The following is a 27,838-nucleotide window of genomic DNA, read 5'->3' as shown; positions in this document are numbered from 1 at the left end:
ATTGGAATCCAAGCTAAGAAATACATATATGGAAGGGATGTTTTTATTATTATGGATCAGTCTGGGCTCCATTATTATTCAATGTAGCATCTTACACTGGCCTTCACAGAATGGAATAAACATTCAAAAAGTATTATATATAAATATATATAATTATTTTATTATTTATTATTATTTTATTATATATAATTTTAGGCTCCAGGAGAAATAGTCAATCATGCTTTCCACTATAAATTTATAGAATTAAACCATTAAGGCAAGAATGAATTCTTTCTTCAAAATGATGAAAAGAAAACTTCATTATTCATTATCTGCTGTTTTTGGGGGACAGCTAGTGCTTCACATGTTTTATTTATTTATTTTTTTCTGCTTGAGAAACCTGACCATGCTCTATTCTTTAATTTTTTTTCCTTGACTTTTAGAAGTAAGTGCATTTATTTTGATATATGATTGACATGATGGAAATTCAAAAGGACCAAATTATAAATAATATTTTTCTCCCACCTCTTACCTCTACCACCCAGTTCTTCCTGGAGAAGTGCTTTTTCTTAGTGTGTGTGTGTGTGTGTGTGTGTGTGTGTGTATGTGTGTGTGTGTATCCTTATCAAATAAAAATTCAATTTTCTATGACTATATAAGCAAATGCATTTATAATTAATCTGGTTTATACAAATGAAGCATACTACCTCTAAACTCTTCACCCTAAGTTTTTCACTTAACAGCAGTTTTGCTCATCATTCCATTTAGTACACAAACAGCTTTTACATTTGTTTTCTGGCTGAATAATATACATTGCACAAAGAGACTGTAGTTTTAGGTTTTTTTGTTGCCAGTCTCCAATTAGTGGATTTTTTATTTACTTCCAATCTTTGATTATTACAAACAATCCTGAAGTAAATAACTTTACACACATGTCATCTCATGCATGAGATTCTTAGAAGTGGGAGTTGCTGGATCAAAGTGTAGGTGTGCTTGTAATTTCAATAGATGTGGATGTGGCAAGATCTCTAGTGGATAAGAGTAAGGGTCCATGGGCATGACTACTTAATAGACTCCAGAACGATGATGCATATGTCTCAGGGAGACTTCAGTCATTTTTGCATTTCATCTCTTCTATTTTTCCTGTAAGAGAAATGGATAATTCTTTCATGGAATCCCTCATACAGTTCTCTTTCAAAGACTTGCAATTGCCATTTTGGGAAAGAGAAGAAAGGCTATTTTCTATTGTCTCTGATATAGGGGGTCAAATTCTTGGCCTTTCTTATTATCCATCATTTTTAAATTAGCAAAAGAGTTTCATTGTGATATTTCCATGCATGCATAGAATGTAAGTTGATCAGATTTATCCCTCTATTACTCTTTCTTATCCCTAGCCCCCTTTTAAACAAGTTTCATTATTCTATTTTCATACACACAAATGAAAGACTTCAAACTCACCAGTTTTAAGGTCCTCACTGGAAACACATGAAAGTCAGTAACTTCTTTCTGTGAGATCTTATTCATTTTGCCATGTACTCAGCAAATTTCCATCCCTCTTCCATTCCTCGCTTCATTTGCTGACAGTAGTTTTTGCACTTCTGTGTACTGTCTGGATTGATTATTCTATCAGCTCTAATAACCCAGAAGTCAAATTTTACAGCATTTATGATTGGTGACCCCTCTGAGCAAGAATTCAACCTCATATCCTGTTAGTCTTTGCAGCAACGCCCTGATTGTCCACACTCCTGTTCTGTAGGTCTCTGTACTATGCAGCTTACGGGTCACTACCCCCCATGTAGCTTTTGTACAAATGAAATGTGTTTGAACTGAGCTATATTGCAAGTGTAATACACACATTGGGTTTTCTAAGACTTAGCATGAAAAAAATGTAAAATACACTATTTTAATGGATTACATATTGAAAATGCAATAGGATATGTTGAGTTAGATACTAGCAAATCTAAAATGATGTGTGTGGCTCACTTCTGTTTCTTCCATTATAGAGACCATGCTTCTTCTCTTGAGGAACAAGTGGCCGTTGTGGTTACCCAGGGAACTCCCCTTCATTTTACTTGAATTGGCCATTTTCATGTTTTAAAATGTTTTTAAAGGTCATCTGCTCAGTTTTTGAAGCTCTTAGCATTGTCTGACATTATTTTCAGTTACCTAGACAGCAAAATTAGAACATACCACCAGAGGGCTCCAGAGCTATGCTAACAATTTATTCTTTTTTTCTGGTAACCACTGAAATTGTGCAGAATCTAAATTGTATTGAGGGAATAGAATTTATTATTTTTATTTGCATTTAATAGTATAAGGATTTTTATTGAGATAATGTCACAGATATATACAGTATACTTTCAACAAGTTCATCCCTTCTATTGTACTCACTTAACTTCCCCTTCCTGGGGGAATAGAATTTTTTAAACATTCATTTTTTTCTATTACAATGAGAAGAGCATTAGGGCATAGTGACTGATTGCTTTCTTAAAAGATGACTGTGCACAAAATTCTGTGCTTGAGCAAAGACACTTCAGACAGTCTGATTTTAAGGCAAAATGGGATTGATTCATTAAAAGAATGACAAAGAAAAGTACCCTACATTGAACATTTACCAAAGTGGTACATTTCAAAACATTTAATATCAAGCTTATACATAAATTGATCTTCATTGAGTAATACAGTCCCTCTCTATGCAAGGTATGTTGGTAGGTTGCTGTTTAAAATAGAACAGGTATCTATAAAAAGTAAAATTAAGCTGCCATGTTTCAAATTTGACTTCAGTTTTGGTTTTTTTTTTCTTGACCGATACTCATTGCACCTACCATGTGCCTGGCCCTATGCCATGTTCAAGGGTATACAGGGATAAATAGAGTAAGTCTCTGCCTTCAAGCATTCAAGCATCTTTACCGTCCCTTACCACAGGTTGTTGCTGTTAGAATGAATTTTTGCAATATATACTCAAGATTAGGAAATTTGACCATAGTATTCATAGCAATAATGGTGATGTTGACTCTTGATTTACTCAAATCATAATTTTGTGGTATTTGTCATTTGCAGGCAAGTTTTCTCTATTCTTTTGTAGTTTAAAACACAGTGAAGATGGGTAACTTAATACCATTAGCATTACTGTTAATATTATTGAATTTGTTTTACATGTATGTCTGCTTCAGATTACATAATATGATTTGCTTAAGCAAACCACACAACTTGTGGCAAATTCAGGTTTGCCTAAAGGACGTTGGTACCTAAATTGCTCTCCTAGTCACAATAACACATGTCATCTTTTGGGAACAAATAAATGGTAGAGGATCAGTTCAGAGGCACAGATGACTGGCTCGTGCTACTGTGGTTACAGAGGCTTTTGGTGGCACTCGTGTCCCTGCACATTCTCCTCCTTGCTTCAGTGCTAAACTTTTTCATCCACACATTATGAGTATTGCCTTTCCTCTGGCAATTCAATAGTTCCATGTTCAGGGAAAACAAAGGTATGTTGAAATATCTTAGAGGATATATTATATATCAAAACTTTCAGGATTCTAGTATTGAAACAGTTCGTAATAGGTTTAACACATGATAGCAAAGGTTTGTTGATGATAAGATGTAGATAAAATAAATAATGTTGTATCTTAGTGTACTATTGTTGAAGTTACAGTTTTTTAAAAGAGAAATTTGACTTCATTTTAAAGTAAAAGATGGGATTTTTAACTTTTTTAGTCCAAACACAAGCAAAATAGAGTGTCTAATGTATCTTTTGTGACTATGTTGCCCCCCCAAAAAAATTGCCTTTATTTACCTACAACTATGAGTTTTTAAACATCTAGAATGATGGGAAATATTATTTCAAATTTTAAACAAATATACTCTTAACTTTTTCAAGTCTTTCTTTTTTCCTAGAAAGCGATGTGCCTTCTAGCTGTCCCACCCAGTGGTGGCCATATGCAGGTCACTGCTACAAGATTCACAGAGAAGAGAAGAAGATCCAGAGAGAAGCCTTAAAAGCCTGTAGGAAGGAAGGGGGTGACCTTGCAAGTATCCACACCATAGAGGAATTTGACTTTATTCTCTCCCAGCTAGGATATGGTAAGGAACTTTACACTGATAAGCTTGACTCTGATCCCTTTTCCTCTCTACCTGTCTCTGGAAAATGTAATAAGTGTTAAGTTTAATAAATTAAGACTGATAATTAAATGAACAATATTAATTTAATAATAAATGCTAATCATGCCTACAAGGTGAAAGTTAAATAGAACTTAAATAATATTTATCACTAAAAGATAATTAATTTTTCCTTTCAATCTAGTCAGTTTATGGGTAGTTTACCAGCATTATTTTTGCATGTATCATCTGGATTTAGAGATGTCTGTGTTGAACTTGTAAACATTTCATTTTTGGAAATACTCATGTGTTTGAGTATTTTCTTTTTAAAATCTCATACCTCACAAGAAATAAATCTAAAAGAACTATCTCACATTTTGAATTTTCTTTTTTTATTAATACAGATAATACTGCTGGGCTTCCATCAGTGGAAGAAATGGGATATTATTTTTGGAGTGGTTAGGTATTGTAATAAATCTAGTAAAGAAATTTATGTCTCAATTTTAGGTGTATAATTAAAAAATATAGGAAATGTACTAACCAGAAGCAAAATAAAGGTAGGTGAAATGACTTGGGAAGCCTGCCTGAGAAACAACATAATGATAAGGGACTCAGTGCAGTCAGTTCTTGTTGATTAAATGATTGTCTTCATCTCCCACCAACGAGGACGCTGGAAAGCTGCAGCTGTTCATTTCCACTCTGTAAAGCAAGAAGCAATGATGGTAGTGATGGAGGATCCTGCTTCTTGACACATATTGCATGAAAATTGACAGGGATGCAGGGGAAGAAAAAAGCAACTAACAAACACTAGAAAAAGAAGAGAATAGTAGAAAAAGATGCAAAAGGTCCCCAAACACTACTACGCTTAGCACCTGTGTCCAAAGGACAACATGGTCTGTGTACCTCACTGAGTGTAGCATTGAGAAAAAGAGCCTGCTACAACTGTAAACAATTTCTTAATTATTCTGTGTTTAGCAAACCTGGGAATTTCAGACTAAATGATAATAATGTATATATCTGAATGAATATATCTGAATAATAGTTACTTAAGTTTATTATGACATAATAGCTAGTAAGTTTGCAAATGAATTAGTGGGAGACAGCTTAGTTAAGATGCTAAAGGAATGAAATGCAAATCTCACTCTACTTTCTATAGCATACTACAGTAATAGGAGAATCATATATTTTTATTGTTATAATCACTTGAGGAAGCTGGATGACAAAGGTTGTTTTTAAAGTTAGCTTGAGAATTAGTAAAAGAACTATGAAACCTTCCATTTGTAAAGGAAGACATTAAAAACAGAATATTTGCAATATTATAATATTGCAATACAGTATTTACTTGTTTAATACAATAAAATGATATTGGTAAAAGCAAAGAAAGATTAAAAATTAAGATTACTGTGGAAGATTAAAAATTAAGATTTCTGCTTCTAAATCAAAAGCCTTCAAAATCTTTTTTTGCTAGTTGAGATGCTAGCTTTTATTTTAATCTTAGAAACATATTACAAGTAGATTAAATTGAGATCTGCTCCTGTAAGGTATGGCTCTAACAACTAACACACTTCCTTAATTGATTCATAAAAATCAGCTCAACAACTTTACAGTCATATGCTTTTGTATGATAAAGATTGTGCTTAGAAATTGCAAAAGTCATAAGAGGATAACAGATTAGTGAGAAAAATATGTATAGGAAACTCTTAATACTTTACTATAATTGTGGGACTTGGGAATTTAATTTTTCGTCTGTCTTTAACCAAAATCTTTGAGGGTACATGAGGTTTCTTTGAAGCCTCTATTTGCTGCTCAGAGATCATGATCTGCCAACTCAAGTGAAAGGAAAGGGAGTCATCCTGGCAATGTCACTCACTATTTGTGCCACTGGAAACATCTGCTGGACCTGGCATGGGGCCAGGTGAGGACTTCTCCAAAGCAAAGTTGAGTGACAACTTTTAGGAGGAAGAAACGCAGTCAGTAAAGTTCTTATAGAGTATGATATTGTTCTCATTTGCTACCAAATATCATCTTTACAATTCTTGGAAGGAATTTCAACTTACCATTAAAAGATCATACATCAAGTATTCATGATCGAATTCCCAGTGATGCAAACTAAATAGATATTGAATTATATATTCTTTAGTCATTCTAATTCGGAAATGCTTATTTTTACAACCTTGAAATCTTAGAACTTCAATCACTGCAAATTCATCCCATTTTTATTATGATTTTTTAGAATGGTAACTTCTTATAAAAGCAATGATTTTCTTCATAAAATTTCTAAACAAAATGATCAGATTTTCAATATTGGTTATTTTGATTTTAACCTTAGTCTATATTTGAGTTTTGCTGGTATTTCATAACATTTTGTGGTGAAAATGATTACAGATTCATTTATATTAGTAATATAAATAGACTTAATAAATGCCGTCAGAAGTCAGCCTGTCTTCAGTTTATATTTCTCTCGCTGTTTGGATCATTCTCACCCCTAAAACAGTGATTGAACCTTATCAGAAGCACCTAGACTATTCTGACAACAGCAGTCACTAAAATAGAAGTGGTTTTAAATTTGTTATTTTAAAACATTCATTAATAGTAGTCAAATAGGTTTATACACATAAGATACTACATTTCTAACAATATAAGTACACTGATATAGTAAATTATTTGTAACAAAAAAGCAGCTTCACAAGATAGAGTATAATAATAGACCTACCTCAATTTCATTATCACAAGTTCCTGGAGATAAAATTGTAATAGTGCAACTAAAACATACAGTCACATTTACAATGCAAAGAAAACACCACACACCTAAAACTAACGTCATAAAATGTAGTGACAGCTGAGTCCATAGCATGTAGGTCATATTAACACCCAAGAGGGTTATCTTTTATGACAGTTATGGTATTAAGGGAGCAGAGCTGTGTTGACAAAGCAGAATGCCTTCCTTTCTCAACACCCTACTGACCTTTGGAAAGCAACCTTTGCAAATGCTACTTTTTGGGTTTTTCTTCCTATTTAGAGCCAAATGATGAGTTGTGGATTGGCTTGAACGACATCAGAATGCAAATGTATTTTGAATGGAGTGATGGGACCCCTGTAACATTTACCAAATGGCTTCGTGGAGAGCCAAGCCATGAGAACAACAGGCAGGAAGACTGTGTTGTGATGAAAGGCAAGGTAAGGCAGCTCTACCGACATCTAGTAAAGTCACAGGGGACTTTTCTTCTGTCCTGCTCACTGAATGTGTTTGTTCAGATTGTTCCTATTCTAGGTAAGTTGATATTTGATCAAAGTTCAACCAAGATTCAGATTCAATTTCTTGAGGTTCTCTCAATTTTCTAGCAAAGTCAAACTTTTCAAGAAGACCCCAAAGGTAAGAGACAGGAACTTTTGGTTTAAGGATAAAATTAACCAAAATTAATACTCATATTTTTCCTGTGATGGGCTGTAAGTGGTGCCAGATACATACATATACATATGGCAGGAGCAATCTGAGAGCATCATCCTGGTAAGGAGCGATAGGGAGTCAGAGCTAAAAGGGTGGGTAGGAACATTAATGTTGAGGATTGAGAGCAAGTGTTATCTTGAGAGTAGAAGAACAAATTTATGATTTATGTTACTCTGCATTGCAGTGGGTTGAGACCAAGTAGAGCTAAATAATAAAAAGCAGGCAATATAAAAACCTCTTTTTCCCCTAAGATATTTAGCTATTAAGGAAAGGAGAGGAGGGTAATTTTAATATGACATGACTAAGGAAGGAGAGGGCAGAATCTGAAACAAGGTGGAAGGTTGAGTCTTGGGTCCAGAAGAACAGTCATCAATAAATCAAGAAGATGGGTGGATGCATGGATCTGGTTTTAAGGTTTTTTTTTTCCCAGTACTAGGATTTGAACTCAGGGCCTTATAATTTCTAGGCAAGTGCTCTACCACTTGAGCCACATCTCAAGTTTTTTTTTTTTTAGTTTAGTTTTTTGTTTTAGTTTATTTTCTATATAAGTTTTTGTGCTTTTGCCAGGTTCCAGCCTGGGATTACTATCCTCCTACTTCCACCTACTGCCTAGTTGGGATTACAGGTGTGCACCACCACAACTGGCCGGGTTTTGTGTTTGATTTAAAGTTTGATTTGAGAGGTGTGGAAGTTTTTTCTGGATGGTTTAAACACAGTTAACTCTGATTTAACTGGGATGACTCAAAGGAGGCTGCCTACAAACCTCCTGTGAGTGTCATAATTTAAGGATATATAAACATTTGGAGGTTCTCTTTAGATCTTTTAAACAGTGGCTCAGATATCTAAGATTTAAAATCATATTGGGGCTATAGTCTCTTTACACTTGTTTATCTGGTGTCAAATTTGATGTTTGAAATTTAACTTCCCTTTGATAGATGGCATTTTTCCTTAATAACCTTGAGTCGTCCTTTTTCTTCTTAGAGTCACAATTACAAGAAGATAGTGTCAGCCCAGGGCTGTAGCTTAGTGGTGGAGCAGTAGCCTACCATGTAGGAGGCCCTGGGTTCAGTTCTCAGCACTGAGGGAAAACAAAAGCATTAAAGTCAAACAACCGAAAACCACTTACATTTCTCTTTGCTCTCTGCAGGATGGGTACTGGGCAGATAGAGCCTGTGAGCAGCTACTTGATTACGTTTGCAAGATGAAATCACAAACTCAAGGCCCTGGACCAGTGGAAGAACAAAGAGGCTGCCGGAAAGTGAGTAGTGAATGTACACAATGATTTAAACTTAAGGTCATCCATCATTATCAATCAGCAGGCTTTACTTTGGCATTGGAAAGTGCTTTTGAGTTGGTATCACTATTGTCCGTAAAGTTTTCTTTGGGGATTCACTACAGTGAATATAGGGTTATACAGGTCAGTAGCTCCATTCAGAATGTCATGAGAATTAGAAAACAGAGTAGGGAATAAAATGACACACGCAAAGTAACCTGATGAGGGGAATGAGATAAAGGCAGGTCATGGGAGCAGGTGCTACCCTGTCACTGGTAGTCTGTGGTCCCATGAGGTGTCAAGAATGCGCCCAGTAATCTACTGTATGGAACTCAGGGGAGGAGGGAAAGGAAAAGAGAACGATAGAGCATCAAGGTAGAGAACATAATGATTTGTATTGAAAGCTGTTGAAAAAGTGGGGGTGGGAAGGAAGGGATAAGGGAGAGTAATGACAGGGGTTAAGCTGAACAAAGCACACTTACAGTGGGGGATACACGGGGAAACCCCTTTGAACAATGACTTAGGAATTAAAAATGAAAAACAGGACTGTAAAGTAGGTATAATATGCGTGTGGGGTACTTGTGGGAGGGGGAGGGTGAATGAAGGAGATTAAGGTGAGGGAATATGGTTGATGGACTTCAACAATGCAACCTTTTGCAGTTGCTTTAAGTGGGGTGGGGAGGGGGTCAAGGAGGTGGGGGCCATCTAACCAATGTGCAGTGTAAGCCTATTCAGAATTGTCACAATTAATCCCCCATTTACAATGAATATATCCTAATAAAAAATTTTTAAAAAGAATGTTCTCAGTAGATAACCTCAAGTGCTGACCACAAATTGTCCTTGGTCATTTTTTTCCACTTATGGTGCTTTGATAAGCTTTCTTCTGAGGGGGAGATATCTTAGAAATTTACTGCAAGGGGAGGTAGGGCATCTGGACTTCAACTGGTGCAGATAATAGCTCGTTAAATCTGAATAAAGTCATGCAGGCCCACGGTGCTTCAGCCTCACCTCCACAATAGTTAGGAATACCTCACTGGATGTCCTGTGATTCTCAAAGGACAGAGCAAATTGTCTGTAAAATAATTTTTAAAAGCATAAAGGAGCTGCAAAAATAGTTTTGTAGGTTTTGATGTATCATTTTCCTGTTGATTGCTGAGTTGCTTATCTTCCTCTTTTGTCCTTTCTCACTTCTCTTGAATAAAAATGAAATAGGAACTGTTGTCTTTCCAGGAGTGTTCTGTTGTGGTTGCATTGTCTCATAACAAACATCATAAGACCAAGAATTTGTGAAACAATTTGGTACTGGACAAATATGCCACAAAGAAGAATAGAGCAGATTCCAGGAAATAATAGAATGTTAGAGATACAAAAGGTCTTAGCCATGATCAAATTGTTCTCCTAATTTTTACATTCTGGAAACTATGGCCTAAATGAGCCATTTAGCTCTCTTAGCATCTACAGAGACGAGGCTAGAGCCCAGGTCATCTGCCCCCAGGCCAGTGCACTTTGTTTTACTACCAGCACACTTACGTGTTCTTTGCCTAATCATATGTGTATACAGGAGATTGTGGATTCTGACACATCTGTGATCCCAGCACTCAGTAGGCAGAGCCAAGAGGATCGCAAGTTTGAGGTCAGCCTAGGATAAAACAAAGTTCAAGGCCAGCCTGAGCTACATGAGGAGACCCTGTCTCAAAAAACAAAACAAAATGAAACAAAATTTAAATAAAAATGTCAAGAAATTGTATATTATTGACATTTTCTAAAATAATCAGTATATTGCTTCTATGTAATAGTTTTATATTTTTCTATTGATTGTCACGTATCTGCAATCTCTGGCAATAAGCCAAATCTAATCATTAGGATGATATTATAAAAGGAAGTAATAGCAACCATTTGTCAAGTATAGTTATTGTTATGTTCTAATGAAATTATAGGAGAAGTATTATAGTGCTAATTAGAAAAAAGAGGAACGCAAAAACCCAAAGATTAAAGAATTTGGTCAGCTTAAATATACTTGCCAAAGATGGTGACTTCCTCAAAGGACTGGAAAAAGTAGGAAAAAAATTTACCCACTAGCACAGAAAATGAGGCACATTACGTGTTTGGGCATGTGTGGTATACAGCACTCTTTTTGAAAAAATTAAAAAACCACAATCCTGTTATCGTACAGACCTGGGGGTTCAGTTTTCAATTCAGTGCTGCCAGAGTAGGAAACCCAAAGCTAAAAAGTCAGCATAAAGTGGTCCTGAGTTGCCAATATTCCAAATTGCCCAACAGATGCAAATGTAAATCCTCATTATAAAATGTGTAATTATCTAGGGTATAGAGACCCCACAGGTGCATTTGAAACCCCAAATTATAAAATATATCACTAGGACCTTCACATGGGACAATTAATAGATATGAAATTAAAATAAATGTTTAGGAGTATATGGAAAGAAAAGATGGAATTGAAACCATGGGTCAACCACCACGTTTTTGTACTATCATTATGATACATGGATTTCCATTAAGTATTTCTTTGATCCATTTTGCAGTGAGAAAGAGAGAGAGAGGAGAGAGAAAGAGAGAGAGAGAGAGAAAGAGAGAGAGAGAGAGATGGAGGCAGGAAGGGAGACAGAGAGAGCACAGTGGTGGGAGTTTGTGAGAGTTTGGTGACAGTGAGTCAGGGTTTTGCTATATAGTCCAGGCTGGCCTGGAACCACTGTGTAACCCAGGCTGGCCTTGAACTAACTTGCAGTCCTCCTGTTTCAGTCTTTGAGTGCTGGGATTAAGATGTGTACCACCACACGTGGCTGGTAGCACTGATTTTTGGCGGAAGAGTTTTGTCTATTTTTTTTTAGTTTGTAAATATTTGGGGGATAATATTGATTTTAGTTTTACTGTATTGTGAACTTTAGCAGAATGTTCTTTGATTGATGGGTATGGGTGCCCATCTATATTGATTAGATAAAATTTAATAATTGTAATATTCACTATCCTACATTCTTAAAAATTTGCCTTATATGCTTTGAGGCCGTGTTGTTATATCTTCCTGATGAATCTTTCCTTCAATTATCATGTAATTCTCTTCTTCATTCCTAATGCCTTTTTAATCATAAAGTTGTTTTTTATCTAACATTAAAGTGGCTATATCATTAAGTTTTAGATAGGTCTCTTGTAAACATACATAGATATATACTTGCATTTTGACTTTTAATTTAATTTGGGGAACCCTAGCCTTTTTTTTTCTTTTGGAACCCTAGCTTTTAACAGGCAAACAAACGAGTTTAGATTTGTTTTGTATCTGGATATATTTGGAGCTGCATGCTCTAGCACTCTGGCATCTTTGCTTTCTTTTTACTCCTTTCCTGCATCCCATTAGTTATGTTGAGTAAGCTTTATTCTGTTTCCCTCCTGTTCACACTTGGAAATTATACCTTCTAGTTTTAAATGATTAGTAGTTTATTTTAAATGATTAGCATTATGTTTTCCTAACTTAGTAAAAATTTAATATCTCTATTTGCTGCCTGAACAAAATAAGGATTACTATCCCACTTATACATTTTTTAAATTTTAAATTTTGAAATAATGTTAGACTGAAAAGAAATGATCATGTATGCATGTATGAAATTATCACAATGAAGTCACCCCATTAATGTATGTAAGTCAAAAATAAAATTTTAAAATTTATAAAAAGTAATAAGAACTAATAAAAGAGTTGCAAAAATAGTACAGAGAATTCTAACACCTCATCCACCCAGCTTCCTCCAATGATAACATCTTATCTAACTGTAGTATATTTTTATAATCCAGTAATTGACATTAGAAAGATAATATTAACCAAACTATATTATTCCTATTACATTCTTTTTGTTTTCCCACCCCTCAAATAGTTATATTACTCCTGGATTTGCTAGGTATTTATTAACTTCTTTGGTCAATTTTTTAGCCCTCTTTCATCTGAGTTACAATTTCTACTTTTCAAAGAAAACCCCTCTCTCCCCACTGGTGGTCTAGTAGTAGAACTCTTCCTGCCTTTGTCTGAAAATGTCTTAAATTCATCCTTACCCTGAATAATAGTTTAACTAAGTTAGTTTAGGATTCTAGATAGTATTTTCTGATAGTAATTTATATATTATTTCATTTTCTCCTGACCCTTATTTTTGGCACTGGAATTACCATTATTACTACTGTTGCCCTTTTTCTTCCTTTAAGTGAGTATTCTGTCTTTTCTCGTTGGTTTTAAGACCTTCTCATTGTCTTTGGCATTCCATGTGTTTCCTACAATATATCTAGATTTGGACTTACTCTATCCATTCTGTTTGGATATTCAGTGGGATTCTTCATTTTGAGGCCTCACATATATCTTTCAGTTCTTGAAATTGTCACTCATTAACTTTATTCACTGCTTCTGGGACATCTTCTAGGTAGATGTTCAACCTTCCCATTCTATGTATACATTTTCTATCAGTATTTTTTCATCTCTTTATGCTATAGTCATCCAATTTACTAATTCTATGTAAAACTCCATCTACTATTTTTAATCTCACCATTGAGATTTTAACTTTGTTACTACATCTTTCTATTCCAGAATTCTAATTTTTACCTAGATCTTCCTGTTCTTTGGGCATAGTACACATATTTGTTTTTATATTATGGTTTTCAGATTGCTCTTAAGTTAATGAATTGCCCTTAAAATGGACAGTTCCTCATGAAGCTTTTAATTTTCAGTTATGAGTTATTGCCCAACTCCATTCCCACCCCAGCTCCAAATGCCTTGGTCTGACATGGCTTGGTTTATGGAAATATTTCTGTTGTGTGGTTTTGCATTTCACTTTGAGTGCCTAAGAGATTCCCCTTTTGAAGACTAAATATTACTTTATTTTTTTTTGGTCTTGGATTCCTGTATAATGTGGATAGTGTAAAATTGGAACTGGCACCCATCTGTGGCACAGATTCAACATTTATGTTCAAACTGAAGAACTTTTTCTGATACTCAGACCCCAGGCAGATATCAAGACTGTTATTTGGGGGTTCTGTGGCTAGAGCTTTATGGTTCTCCTTGCACAAAAAAGTTACCTGTGGTGGTATCCTCTTCATAAAAAAGCCTCTCAGTCTCAACTACCTACCTCAGGTGGGTTAAAGGCCAAATATTGTATTAATCTAGATTTGATATATCCTTCAGCAATGACAATCTCAGTATTCTGATTATTTTTCTTCTCCTTTCTCTTATACTCTAACATGGATTTTTAACATTTATTGTTATGTTTTTATCTAGTATTTCTGTGTATTTGAAATATGGAAAGGAACCACATAAAATCATGTGGCCTGAAGTTTGATGAGTGCTCTCCTATGGCCAGATGATATATAAGTGTATTCTTTATATAACTATATAGCTTTGTTTTCACCATTTACTATTGGCTTCCATAGACAGCTAAGCTTGCTATTTCTTAAACTATTTTCTTGGTTACCTATTCTGAATGGAAATCTTAGCCACTGTGTTCGGTTTCTTTAGTGGATGTTTTATTAATAGTTTGCACCAGAATAAAAGAGAATAACTGCTCTGCCCCCATTTGGTTTTGTAATTTTGCATATGAGATATATTTTTTCTACTATTTTCCTTATTCACTTGTATATGGTTTTCATTATATTTAAAATTCTTCATATTTTCTTTAGTCAATTCTAAAGTTAATCAGTTTGTGTTTCATGAGTGAATAATTGTTAAAATATTATTTTATAGTAAATATGCTTGCTAATCTATCATTGGTCCCTTGCTCCATGAAAATGCCAGGGCTGGAAACGACATGGCTTTTACTGCTATTTGATTGGACACACACTTTCAACATTTGCAGAAGCAAACCAAACATGCAAAAATGAGAAGGCTTATTTAACAACTGTTGAAGACAGGTATGTAACTATTTTAATTTTGTTTTAAAATGTGTTAATAGGGAAAATTATAGTCAAATGGCATCCTGCTTGTTGCATCTCAACCAGTGGAAATCATGACCTAGGCAACGTGGAAACTGTACATTTCCTGCAAGTCAAGTGATTGGAATTGGAAGCAATCTGGGTTCACAGAGATTATAATCTATTATTGCAAATATTTTGGAGACACAGTCTTCAAGCAAGGATGTATGGGTTATTGCTGAACAGGGAGAAGATAAAGTGCTTACATGGGGTGACCAACAGGAAATAATGAGTCATAACTTTCAGGTGCAGCCGTTCAGAGTAAAAGGTCAAAGATCCTGTCAGACTGTCAGTAGATGACTGGGTTGACAGTATCATAAACAACGAAAAGAAAGTATCTCCAGTGTCAGTTTTAGCAAAGGGATATTATGGTATAAAGAGCGAAGTATTTTTAAGTTTTCCTTGCACCCTTGGAGCCACTAGGCTATCTGAAATCATCAAAGCCACAAGGAGAGAAGACACAGTGACTGAGAAACTGCAAAGCAGTGCTTTAATCCACGATCTCCAACAATATTTAAAACTTTAATTCACAAATGCAGTTACCTGAATGGGGGAAAGGCCATTTAATTTTGTCAAAAATATAGGTTTGAAAACTTCTGTATCTTATTGCTTATCCTTAAAAACTGCTTGATTAAGGCAGATAGTTTCTAGGTTAACATTGTAAATTAAATCCTTACAGAGTTAGGTGTAGAAGAGAAAAACACCCTAATTTTCTCTGGGGTTCTTGACACATACACACACACGTATATTGTATATACACTGTATATATACTGTTCATTAAACCTATAACAAGGATAAACATTTATCTGCAATGTGCATCATTAAATTGTGTACCCTAAACTCAAAGCACATGTAGAACTTTGGAAATACCATGAAAAATACATTTTAAAAGATCATTCTTTCACATTTATAATAAACCTGATAAGCAGAAGGCCCAAAATAGGCCCTACTTACAGAATCTGTGCTAGGTGTATATGCAGAAGGTGTATATGCTTAATGTGTTAATGTTTCTTTTGCAAAACAAAGTTGGTAGTAATGGCCAAGCATTTTACTTTCCTTCTTCAAATTCATTAGCTATCAACAGCTAGGAAAATTTTATATTTACTTTAACATAACAAGATTGACATTGAAGAGTTTTAAATATAAGGGAAAAATAAGTAACCTCCAGTAGAATTTTCTTTCTGAAATTTTCTGTAACCTCTTTCTGGTCTATATAAGATCTCCATGTCATAAACTTACTGTGATATTAGTAGAAACATAAAGAAATCTGTATTTTAGTGGACAGATTGTGAATAACAGTTAAGCAGTTTATTAGATCAAAATATGAGGCTTTCATTAAAACAAAAAAAGAACCATTGGCCTTAAGGGAGAGATTAAATGAACTGATGACTCTGAGCAAATTCTTTAATCACTCCAGAAGAAATGATTCACAATGGTTTAGTGATGAGTCAACAGCAATATTTTCATGTGTGTGAAAGATAGAATGTTATTTTTGTTGTGACACACAACTAGTAATAACAGCTAACATCGACACTTTTATATGCCAGGTGCTGTGATGAGCACTTTATTATTTTATTGAATCTTCACAACAACCACCAAGGGAAGGACTATTACCTTCCTTTTATAGAGGAGGAAATTGAGGTTTAGTGTCCAAAGTTCTCATGGCTTTTAAGGGACATCAGGTACCCATTCAACCTCTAGTTTTTATAGGCACCAAAATGAAGAAAATGCTTAACAGCCAAAATAGTTATCACAGGACCCTAAAGTTGGGGTTTTGAAACTCTGAAAGAATTACTTTCATTCTCATGTAGGGGATTACTTTATTTTTTTGTTACTATTTTTTATTTCTTTTATTCATATGTGCATACAATGTTTAGGTCATTTCTCCCCCTTCCCCCTAGGGGATTACTTAAAAAAATAGTTGATAGGTAGATTATTTTCCTGGCTTCCCAGATAAATCCTCAACAAATAGCAGAGTGGGTATGCGCTGAGGTCAGTGTTTATTTAGTCATTCAGCTGGCATTTATTATGACACTACTATGCATCAGCACTACTGGTGAACATACCTGGACTATTTACAAGTCCTCTGGTGCTTACAATCTAGTATGGGAAAGAAAATCTAGAATGGGAAACATGGTAATCAAATCACACAAAATCAATGTACATTTGCAAGTATGGTAACTACTGTGAGGAAGTCCAAAGTGTTTTAAAAACATATAATAGATGAATTCAAATCAGTCAGGTAGATAAGAGCAAGATCATTTATAAGGGCACACACATCCTAGGTAGAAAGGAAATAATCAGTCTATGTTCACTTAGTGTAATACTGGTCAGTTTTAATGATGAACTCTAGAAAAAGGGAAGATTCAGTATCCCATGTTTAAGAAGAGTATTTAAAATGCTTGGGAAGATTTCTAATAGATTTAACTAGATTAAAAGGCTTGCAAATTTAGGCTGGGAGTATAGCTCAGTGGAAGAGCACTTGCCTAACATGCCTAAGGCTATGGGTTTGATCCCAGCACTGTACAAATAGACAAAAAACCTTGGGTATTTGAAGAAATAAGCATTAGTTCTATATAGTTTGTTTTGGTGTTATCTTTACTGTCCTTTTTTTATAAAATAGGAAATTAAAGCAGAAACAACCATTTCATATGATTTTAAAACTTACCTTTTCTAACAAATGATAACTAGAAATGTGATAATTCCTAAAATCTAATTTTAATATGCTTTTGGATGATAATCTAAAATTTTAAAATATTACAGTATAATGGATGAATTGCCAAAAATTCACTACATTAGTTAATTATAAAAGAAACATGTAACAATAAATATTGCTGTTATTTCAAATATTGTGCTAGAATCTGAATATTTGGGAATGAAGTAATTCTCCGTATCAGCTGTGTCCTTAAATTCAGAACAGTTTACTAACAAGCTACTGGATTCAATTGCTAATCTACCATATGTCAAAATTTAAAGCAAGAAAAGTAAGTAAAATTTGTTAACTTACAGTCCCACTTTCTGTCTTCACTATTCCCCTCACCAAAAAGTGAGGGTAGAGAGGACAGTGTCTGAACCTATAGAGGAAAGACCAACTCAGTTTCTCCCAATACACACTCATAACCCTCATGTCTATGACTTCAAAAGGTGTATGAATTCCTCCTCAGCCAGCAAATAGTTCTGCAGTGACATCAGCTGGATGTCTTCTAATCCAATTTGGTTCTGACACTATCTACCTGGAGATGGCATCAGATACCCCAGATTGAGGGCTTAGTTCCCAAGACTAGCCCTCACCCACCCCAGGTACCAATTGCAAGCTCTAGGTGACTGTTTCACCCATGCTTTTGAAGGACTGGAGTTCCCACTCCCAGCTTATTAGGTTCATTAATCTGCTTGCGCAGCTCAGAAAACTCAGGGAAATGGTTACATTTACTGGTTAATTATTAAAGTGTACAGGGTGTGGTATGGGAGAAGGTGAACTGAGCTGGGTTTTAGTGCATCACCACCCAGGAACCATCACCCAGTCAGTTATCTAGAAGCTCTCTGAACCCTGTCCTTTGAGGGGTTTTATGGGGACTTCATTTCCTGGCATGATTGAAAATAAACTGGGTAGGAAAATTCATCGGGACCTTGACTGTTCAGGTTCTTCTTGGCCTCTGTGTAGCATTCCTCTTCCAGAGCATGGAGGAGGAATGAGAAAGGATCTTATGACCTAGAATCAGACAAAATAGGTTAGAATTATAAGCCTGAAACTGAAAAAAAAAATCACAGTATCACACCAAATCATTCATTCATTCCATCCTTCCATTTTTTTTCTTAGTTTTGCTTAGTTAATAATAGACTGATAGGTCAAGAAAATCAAATGGGCAAAGGAGATTTTATGCAACTTTGACTTCTAGGATCCTATCCATCCATCTTTGGAATGTGTTTATTTATTCTTATTTTTTGCCTACTTTTTGCAAAGCTTAGATTATGCACCCCAAAGTTTAAAAACTTAAAAATATCTATTTTATTTGCAAAAAACAAATAAACATTTTTGGGTTTTAATATAATAAATTATTGGCCTTTCAAGGCAGACTCAGTTAAAAATCTTGGGGCTATTACTGATACTAAAAACCATTTGATTAAAGTGGACATTAAAGAATTGTATCTCAACTTGTATCTTCCTCTCTTGTATGACTAAATGCTAATACATCATAGCACACTGATATAAGTTATGACCAGGGAGGTAAATTGTTCTGCATTAAGTATCATATATATGGTTATGCTCTAGACTGCATTGTAATCAATCTGTTGGAAAACTATTACAATATCTCATATTTTATATTTGTTTTTTCCTTGTATGCTTTCTATTATGTGTGTGCGTGTGTATCACTAACTCTTACATTCTTAGATTAATTTTCAGACTTTTAAGAAAAATAACTTGCATTTGGAACTTTTTTTTTAGTTTGTTCTGTTTAAGGTCTAAAATTATTCAGGCTAAGGTCCAATAAAAATTCTGTTATTGCTAGGACTCTTCGTGTTCCTTTTCTGCAATCTCTCTGGAGTCACCTATTGTTCTTTTTATTCCTGGAAACTTTAGGTTCCACTTTCCTTTTATTCCAAAGAGGAATTTATGTCTGTGTTGCTGCCTACATTGTTCTATGTTAGTCAATAAAGGCAAACTTTGCTTGCCTAGCTTACTGAATTACATTGTTACCAGATTGTGACAGTTCCATCCATGAGACCTCAAAGGGAGAGAAAGTATTAGAATTCATGACTCTGACCCAGTTCTTTGTAGAGAACTTTGTAGCATTCTTTGCTTCTCTGTATTTCTTGATATGTTTCCATTTTAGGGCTGGGCTATAGGAATGAAATTGAGAGGGGAAATTCATGTAGATTATTCCGTTTTAATGTCCTTGATAATCTTACTATCTTTCTACTTACTCAAGAATTGTGTAGAATACTTGACCTCTTTGAAAAGTGGTCTCATTTTTTAAAGTTACAATAGTTGTCTCTTTTGTGTTTTCAAAATTGTCTTAAATTTCAAGGAGGGCCACAGAAGCCAGCCTTTCCCTTAACTAGAGAGAAATGGTTTGAGTGCATTTGAATGATTTGATTTACTCAGCTGTATATTTTCTCTTTGTAAACATACATTTCTTTAGTGAAAATTATTATAACTCAAGTGATACATATACATACAGTACAATATGTTTGAATTATCAACTAAATCATAGCTTGAACATAAGACTGAGATGTTTTTCATGTTGATAATTTAAAATAGTTTATATCAGTGTTCTTAAAGATTAGTTGAGTTTTTTTTTTTTTTTAAAGATATGAACAAGCATTTCTGACTAGTTTGGTTGGATTGAGGCCTGAAAAATACTTTTGGACAGGACTTTCAGATGTACAAAACAAAGGGACCTTTCAGTGGACTGAAGAAGAAGAGGTTCAGTTCACACACTGGAACTCAGATATGCCAGGTAGGTGCAGTGCTCTCTTGAACAGCTTGATTCACCCCACAAATCCTTTAGCAAAGCCTGTTGTTCTCTTGTGTGGCTTTCCAAACAGACTATGGTAATTGATTTTGCTCTTGGTAACTTTTTTTATATTTCTTCCTCTTTTTTGTTTTTTCTTCTTTTTCTTTAAAAAAATTCCATTGAGTTTGCAGCATTCTAAGGAGAAAAGGAAGGAAAAATTGCTAGATTATTTGGTACTAGTCTATTTGAGAAACATTTAGGAAATCTCAAGGGACCACAAATGATCCAAATGGTTAACTTATTTCTGAAAACTTAAAGCTGTAGAAATGGATATAAACATTTTGGTGCAACTATAAATAGAAATATTAGTACGCTTGAGTGTTGGGTAAAGGCTATTGGAATTCATTATTCCAATATCTTGTCTTTATGTTATCCCTTTATATGCCTTGGATTTTGTTTTCATCCTTTTAAGAACTACACAAGGAAAGTTTTAAGTATTGTCATTTAAAAGATGTAGAAATTGGGACTCAGAAAATTTATGTGACTAGAAAATAACTGAGCATAGAATTAGACTAATCTATGTAGTTACCAAAACCTGTGCAATTTGAACTTGTACCATCCACCCTCCCTACCAATTTTGATTTGCCTTTCCTAGTTAGAGACTATAAGTAGTTTCTGAAATAGATGGAAAGATCCCTTGTCTTCTTTCTACACTAGAATTCTGGCATCTGATATTGTGCAATAGGACAACACCCAGATAATTTAGCATCCTTTATAGAAAACACTTCATTGTGCCTGAGTCAAAAGCTAAAAAAGGAGTAATAGCCCAAGTGTAAAAATTTACTATTTGGCCTAGTATGTCTTAACTTCTGGGAGTTATTTTAATTTGTTTTCTCAGCTTTCAGTAAGAAAAATAGATCAATAACCTGAAAAGTGCAATTCTTCTTTAATTATTAAATCATTAACTTAATGAAAAATTTAAGGTTTGGGCTCATTTTTAAATAACTGGTTAGAATATTAAGATTGAAAGCATAGTTTTAAAAAAATCTTGCTAGGATTTCTACTTTACCCCTGTTACTCATTCCACAGTAGGATCTGAGAAATGAATCCTGCAATATCCTTAGGGCATAAAAATGGATCAAAGTACAGCCACAACTCAGTGGCAACCATTGTTAGGGTAGATCATTGATGGAAGAATGGGAGTTCCTCTTTGACTGAATGTATAGCTTCATGAAGACCAAGCAAGGAGACAGGAGCTGGACTCAGCAGTAGGTCAGTTGAAGGGATTATGAGAGTCAGTGGATCCCTGCAGCCTCCGTTGCCATGTGTCCCAGATAACTGAGATTTCAATTGTCTGCAAAGTGGGGGAGGGACTACCTTAGGAATCAAAGAAAATTCTTTGGATGTCATGAAATCAGAGATTTTAGAGAAAACCCCTAGAAAAGATGTACCTCCTTAGAGCTGTGAAAATGAGTTCTAAGCACTATTTAATATCCTTAAAGTACACTAATAAAAACATTAACTCATCTTAGCAGCAAGGAATCCTGGTTTTTTTTTTAAACCTCTGGCTTAGTTATTATTTGGGAATATCCATGACTACAAAACAGAATCACAAACTATTAAACTTAATATAGTCATTTTATTTATTTATTTATGTCACAACTCTATAAGGTAAGTCCTGTTATTTGCATTTTAAGATGAGGAAACAAGTTCAGAGTAGTTGAGTAACTTACCTAAAATCTCCAGCTCAGGAATGATTTGTTTTGAAATTTATAAAGAACTTTGGTTCTAGCTGGGCACCATGGTACACACCTGTAATGCCAGCACTTGGAAGGTTGAGGCAGAAGGATCATGAGTTCCAGGCCAGCCTGAGCTACAGAGTGAGTCTGAAGCTAGTCTGGACTACAAAGTGAGACCCTGCCTCAAAAAAAGAACATTGTACCTGAGAAGTCCTATAGGAACCCTGGGGTGGAGCAGGGAAGGGAGAGAGGAGGAAGATCTTAAAGAATCAAAAAAGAAAGGGAGGAAGGAAAAACTATTAAATCACTATTTTTATCATTATGGCAATTTTGATCATACTAAAAGTATTGTATCATTAAGTAGCTATGTGTGGCCACTCTGCCAGATGTTACAAATACAAATGTCATCAACATCCCCTACACGTAAGATATAGGCCACAGAAATAAAAGGCCAAATGGTTTAAAATAGCACAAGCCAACTGCCCAGTGCTACAGTAGTGAACTTCTGTGTCTTAGCTTCCTATTCAGGTTTTAGCACACACTCATTTGAACTATTTTCTGTGAGTACCAGAGACCTTCAGTAAACACCTGTTGACTGAATTTTACTTTGCTGAATGCAGGGCGAAAGGCAGGATGTGTTGCCATGAGAACTGGGATTGCAGGGGGCTTATGGGATGTTTTGAAATGTGATGAAAAAGCAAAATTTGTGTGCAAGCACTGGGCAGAAGGGGTAACTCGCCCACCGGAGCCCCCAACAACTCCAGAACCTAAATGCCCAGAGGATTGGGGTACCACCAGTAAAACAAGCTTGTGTTTCAAGGCAAGTATCAAATCAATTACTATGCTAATAAAGAATTTGACCCATCCATTAGCCTCGAGAATCATCTAAGGAATTAAATACAGACAAGGAACAAAACAAAACATAATACATCACCCAGGCTCCACTGTAGAAATGGGTTCTGAGTCTGTTGATCTAGAGAGGACCGGGCCTGAGTTGCTCTTGAAGAATTCCTTAGCATGCTAGTGGCCAGCAAACACAACTGACAACACACAGGCCATTCACAGAAGTCTGCCCTCATCTGCTTCATGGTCATCTCCCCTCTCTGATTCTCTCCTTGCTCTCAGGACTTCCAGCCCTGTTCTAAGTTCCTAATTCTTTTTATCCTTTTTTGTTTGTTTGTTTTGGCAGTACTGGGGAATGAACTCAGGGCTTGTTAGGTAAGCGCTCTACCACTTGAGCCATATACCAGTCCTTTTGCTTTTAGCTTGTTTTTCATATAGTGTCCCATGCTTTTCCCTATGCTGGCTTTGAACCTGAAATCATCTTATCTCTGCGTCTTGAATGTCTGAGCCTACAGGTGTGCACTACCACACTACCATTCTTTTCATCTTGAAAAATTTTGTTCCCTTTCATGCTATCCTTTGTGTCTCATTTTTTTCCTGCTCTTGGTGTCCAATATTTTATATAATGTATAAATTAGTCTACAGTTATACCATGAAGGTATTTTAGAGAGACCTCTCCATTTTTCAGATTTAATCCATCATGATTATAATGATGCAGAAGAAAACATTGATAAGTAGAGGCATGACCTTTCAATGCCTTTTACGTGACAACCCAATATTCTATTATTTTATGCATTCTTAGGTGGGACAATCCATTTTTTCCTTTATGTAATCAAGTTCAATAAAATAAACAAAACCAGAAACAAAACAAAAATGAATGAATTAAAGATTTGGGTCTTTCCCTGTCTCTTTTAAATCATATCCTTTCTAGAAAAAGTTAGAAATAGTCAAATAAAGAAATAAATCTACTGCTCAATAAATCTAGCCTGCTCTCAGGATTGCTTTTATTCAAACCCTTTGAAAGGCCATGACATGCCTTGTAAGACAATTTGGCAAGATTGACAACTTCTGTCGGGAACTAGGGATGTAGCTCAGTGGTAGAGTGATTGCCCAGCATGTGAGAGGCCTTGAGTTCAATTCCCAGCGCTGCAAAAAAAAAAAAAAAAATGCAGCTTTTGTCAGAATGAAGTTGTCCACTCATACTCCTGAAGGGTATGAGTAATTGAGCTGGTCACCCTCACTAAGCAAATCAGTTTTTTTATCATTACATCTGAAAATTTTGCATGACTGCATTACCAGATCCATTCTACACACAGACTTTCAGCTGAGGGTGGTAGGCTGTGGAGATTTGTTATAGCATTTTTATTATTTGAGAGAAGCAGCAGAATTACCAGAGCTGGGAAGTGAACCAGAGATTCCAGTGGAGGCAGGATTTTAGGTGGATGTTCAACAGATCCACACATATGCTTCACTATGAATTATATGGTTTTAGAGGTGGCTGGAGTGGGTTTTACTTGGAAATGTATAGACCATCTTTGTAAGCATTAACTTGTAGGAGTTAATAAAATTCTACTGGTAGTAAATTTATTTAAGAAAATAAAATCTGATATTAGAGTCTAGCAGGTTGAGATACTCAGGAATCTTGGGAGCTACCAATGTGGAAACTTGCTCAAAATAACTTCACTCAGGTAAATCAAGTCAAGTTCAGGTCGAGGTGAAGGTTGTCTTATATCTCTTGATGATGAGCTGCGCAGCCAGAGTCCATTGGAAGCAAATCTCCTTTTCCACAAACTCCTGATGATTTATTTCACTTTTATAATGAAAATTATAAGTTGTTGGCTATAACTAACTCTTATTCTATTTGCATATTGGTAAGCATGTCCAGGAATGCCACAGTGGATTCCATTCCATAGTTCTGCTGGCAGTCCTCTACAATAGGCCATAATCTCTAAATTATAAAATCTATTAAATTTAGTTTAGTTTATAACCCATTTCTACCAGATGAATGTCTGTTGTATATGCTTCAATAGTTGTTAAAATGTGCAACTGTTGAGAAAAAAGACAAGGCAGTTAGGAAGGATCCTACTAACAAAGTGTTAGAATAACAAACTCTGGTACAAGTCTAGGGAGGTCATTTTCCTTATTTGTGTTTATTTTCTTTGTATCTAAATTTATTAGTTTTTTTGCATCTCAATGGCACTTTTCACATTTAACCAAATTACTCTTGTCTTCCTCAATGAGCCATAAACCGAATCCATATGCCTTTAGCTTCTAAGATTTTAATCTGATTTCTCCTGTGCTGTAAAATACTTTTATTTTCTAAGGCTTTCTCAAATAAAATCATCCCCCAAATTTTGCTACACAAATAATCACTCATAAATAGATTTTACATAGAGGAAGTTATGACATTGTTTTGGGCCATTGTAATGCTTTGCTTTTCTATAAAAAATATTTAAAAATAAAGGATTATTTCTCTTGATTTGATAAGCTATGGTGTATAAAATAACTTCTGAAACACTTTCATCTTTAGCTGTTTGCAAAAGGAAAACATGAGAAGAAAACATGGTTTGAATCTCGGGATTTTTGCAGAGCTCTGGGTGGAGAGCTGGCTAGCATTAATAACAAAGAGGAACAGCAAGCAATATGGCGGTTGATAACGTAAGTATCTTTCTTATGTCATACCTTTTCTTTCACCTGCTTGGTGCTAATGATGTTCAGGAAATATTTCAGGATGTGACTTTAAACACCTAGATCATGTCTCACATCTGTGGTCATTTTGATTTACTTTCAGCTCATTTTTTTAAATTTTATAAATATAAATCCAGAAATGAATTGATGTGTTAAGGTTTAAGACACTCAGTATATATTTATTGAACGAATGGGTAAGTGGATGAATGCATGACTATCTTTCAGCACTCTGCAATAATTCATCTTCAAGCCAGCACCCCATTTTCAGGATTTTCATGGGTTGAACCAAAATGCACATCAATTGCCTAGTGCTTATATTTACCCGTTAAATCTCTTTACTTGGGTACTAACTAAATTATGTTTTGCAGGTAACTTTTAAATCTGGTTTGTCCTAATAGGTTACCAAACTTATTTTTTTGCAATAGCATCTGCTTTCTGTATGTTTTGAAGGGCCAGTGGGAACTACCATGAGCTGTTTTGGTTAGGATTGACCTACGGAAGCCCTTCAGAGGGTTTTACCTGGAGTGATGGTTCTCCTGTGAGTAATTTGATTTAATATCATTTTCTTATTTATTTATTTTATGTATGTATGTATGTTTTGTCAGTACTGGAGATTGAAGTCAGGGCCTCATGCTTGGTAAGCATGTGTTCTATCATTTGAGCCACACCCCCTGTCCTTTTGTTTTTAGCCCAGAGACCATGATCCTCCTACCTTTGCCTCCCAAGTAGCTGGGATTATAGATCCATACCACCTCACATGCCTAGTTTTCTGGATAAGATCTCACTAATTTCTTCCTATCTGGTCTACAGCCACAATCTTCCTATTTCCACCTCCCAAGTACTCACGAATTTATTTTGATGTTTTCCTTTGGCTTACCCACATTTTTTTAGTAAGATAGGTTATTATTATGATAGCTGGAGACATTGTTCAATGCAAAATAAACACAATTTTAGGACCACTCTCTTGACCTTACCCCTGTTTACCTAAAGCATAGCTACGGTTGAATGAATGAAAAAGACAAAATAAATTCTGCTGGTTTATATGAAATATCTTCATTTTATTTAAAAGTGTGCAGATAGTTAAACTTCTCCAAAACTGGGTGTTTTGCAGCCTCCTCTAGATAAGTAGAACTCAGCATAACTTTTTGACATTCCCATTAATAGCCATCAGGATTTTTTAGATTTTTCCCATTCTCAGCACTGGAGAAGTGAGAAGTTATGGCACTTGCTGGCACCACTTAGCAGCTCTTGTTATCAAAGGAAATGATTTTGTAGAATTCTAGTTCTACCTCCTCTTGTAACTCAGCAACTTCCAAAGCACTTGGTAAGATGACTTATCTGATGGTTCTATTGATACTTGGATTTTATAGTTAGATCTCTGGAAAAGAGATCACTATGCTCAGTCCAAAACTCTCTGGGCTCTGATTGCACGTTGAAAACTCCATAGAGGACATAAACCCAGGGCCTTCATTTATTGCTACTGTTCATCTCGTCAAAGTTTTCTACCTTCGTTAGCAATATTTTTATGCCCTTTTCTTTTGTACGAAGAACTCATTGCACTTCTCTATCCTACCCATCTCATAAAGAAAAAGCTTCTAACAACCCATTGAAATATTATTATCCCTTTACAATAGGTTGTAAATTTAGAAACTTCCAATGCTGAGAAATAGAACTTTGTTCTGTAAACCTCACTTTTGTGGCCCTTGTATCCATTCTCTTTGATGAAGCTAAAGACAATGTTATAATAACCAATTTTCTATTCTAGTCAACTTCAAAATTTTCCAAGCGATGAAAACTGTTTCTTTCCCACTCGTATTCATAAAGCATGCTTTCAGAACAAAGCTGTTGTGCAAAAAGTAAGTGGGTGAAAAGTGCAAATGTCTATTTCTTTTTCTGTTTGGAGAGATGATTGACATCGGCTTGACAGAAATCCTTAATAGCTTCAACTTAATGTTTCTAATTTAGCTCCACTCACCTGACCTTTGGCTAAGATCAAGTATAATATTTCTAATGTAGGTTTCATATGAAAACTGGGCCTTTGGAGAACCTAATAATTATCAAAATGTTGAATACTGTGGTGAGCTGAAGGGTGACCCCAGTATGTCCTGGAATGATATTAACTGTGAACACCTCAACAACTGGATTTGCCAGATACAAAAAGGTATAATCAGCTGCCCTCCCTTTTCTCTCAGATTGGAGCACTAGCCTCTGACACCCCAAATATTCCCTTTATTGGCAAAATCAAGCAAAATAACAGAATAAGGGAACTATTAGGAGCTCTCATTTCACAGGATAAGAATGAAGTCTTGAGTACAGATAAATGCTCCAGAGGAACAGAAGATCAAAGGCCACCTCCATTCCT

General features: G+C 35.2%; 1 protein-coding gene and 1 pseudogene across 1 annotated transcript in view; both read left to right on the top strand.

The window, feature by feature from the left end:
- Mrc1 (mannose receptor C-type 1) overlaps positions 1-27,838 on the top strand; it is an 84,656-nt gene that overhangs the window by 28,277 nt on the left and 28,541 nt on the right. The window contains exons 7-15 of the mRNA XM_020180977.2: positions 3,877-4,062; positions 7,097-7,254; positions 8,673-8,783; positions 14,575-14,690; positions 20,061-20,209; positions 22,566-22,765; positions 25,319-25,446; positions 25,927-26,014; positions 27,493-27,637. Of these exons, the coding sequence (XP_020036566.1) occupies positions 3,877-4,062; positions 7,097-7,254; positions 8,673-8,783; positions 14,575-14,690; positions 20,061-20,209; positions 22,566-22,765; positions 25,319-25,446; positions 25,927-26,014; positions 27,493-27,637 (1,281 nt within the window). The remainder of the gene's footprint in view (positions 1-3,876; positions 4,063-7,096; positions 7,255-8,672; positions 8,784-14,574; positions 14,691-20,060; positions 20,210-22,565; positions 22,766-25,318; positions 25,447-25,926; positions 26,015-27,492; positions 27,638-27,838) is intronic.
- Positions 14,744-20,051, top strand: LOC109697406 (ubiquitin-conjugating enzyme E2 variant 3 pseudogene; annotated as a pseudogene).

The sequence above is a fragment of the Castor canadensis genome, chromosome 15 (genome assembly GCF_047511655.1).
Source record: "Castor canadensis chromosome 15, mCasCan1.hap1v2, whole genome shotgun sequence".
Taxonomy (NCBI): domain Eukaryota; kingdom Metazoa; phylum Chordata; class Mammalia; order Rodentia; family Castoridae; genus Castor; species Castor canadensis.
The sequence above is the reverse complement of the archived record's forward strand: the minus strand, read 5'-3'. Positions and strand labels throughout refer to the sequence as shown.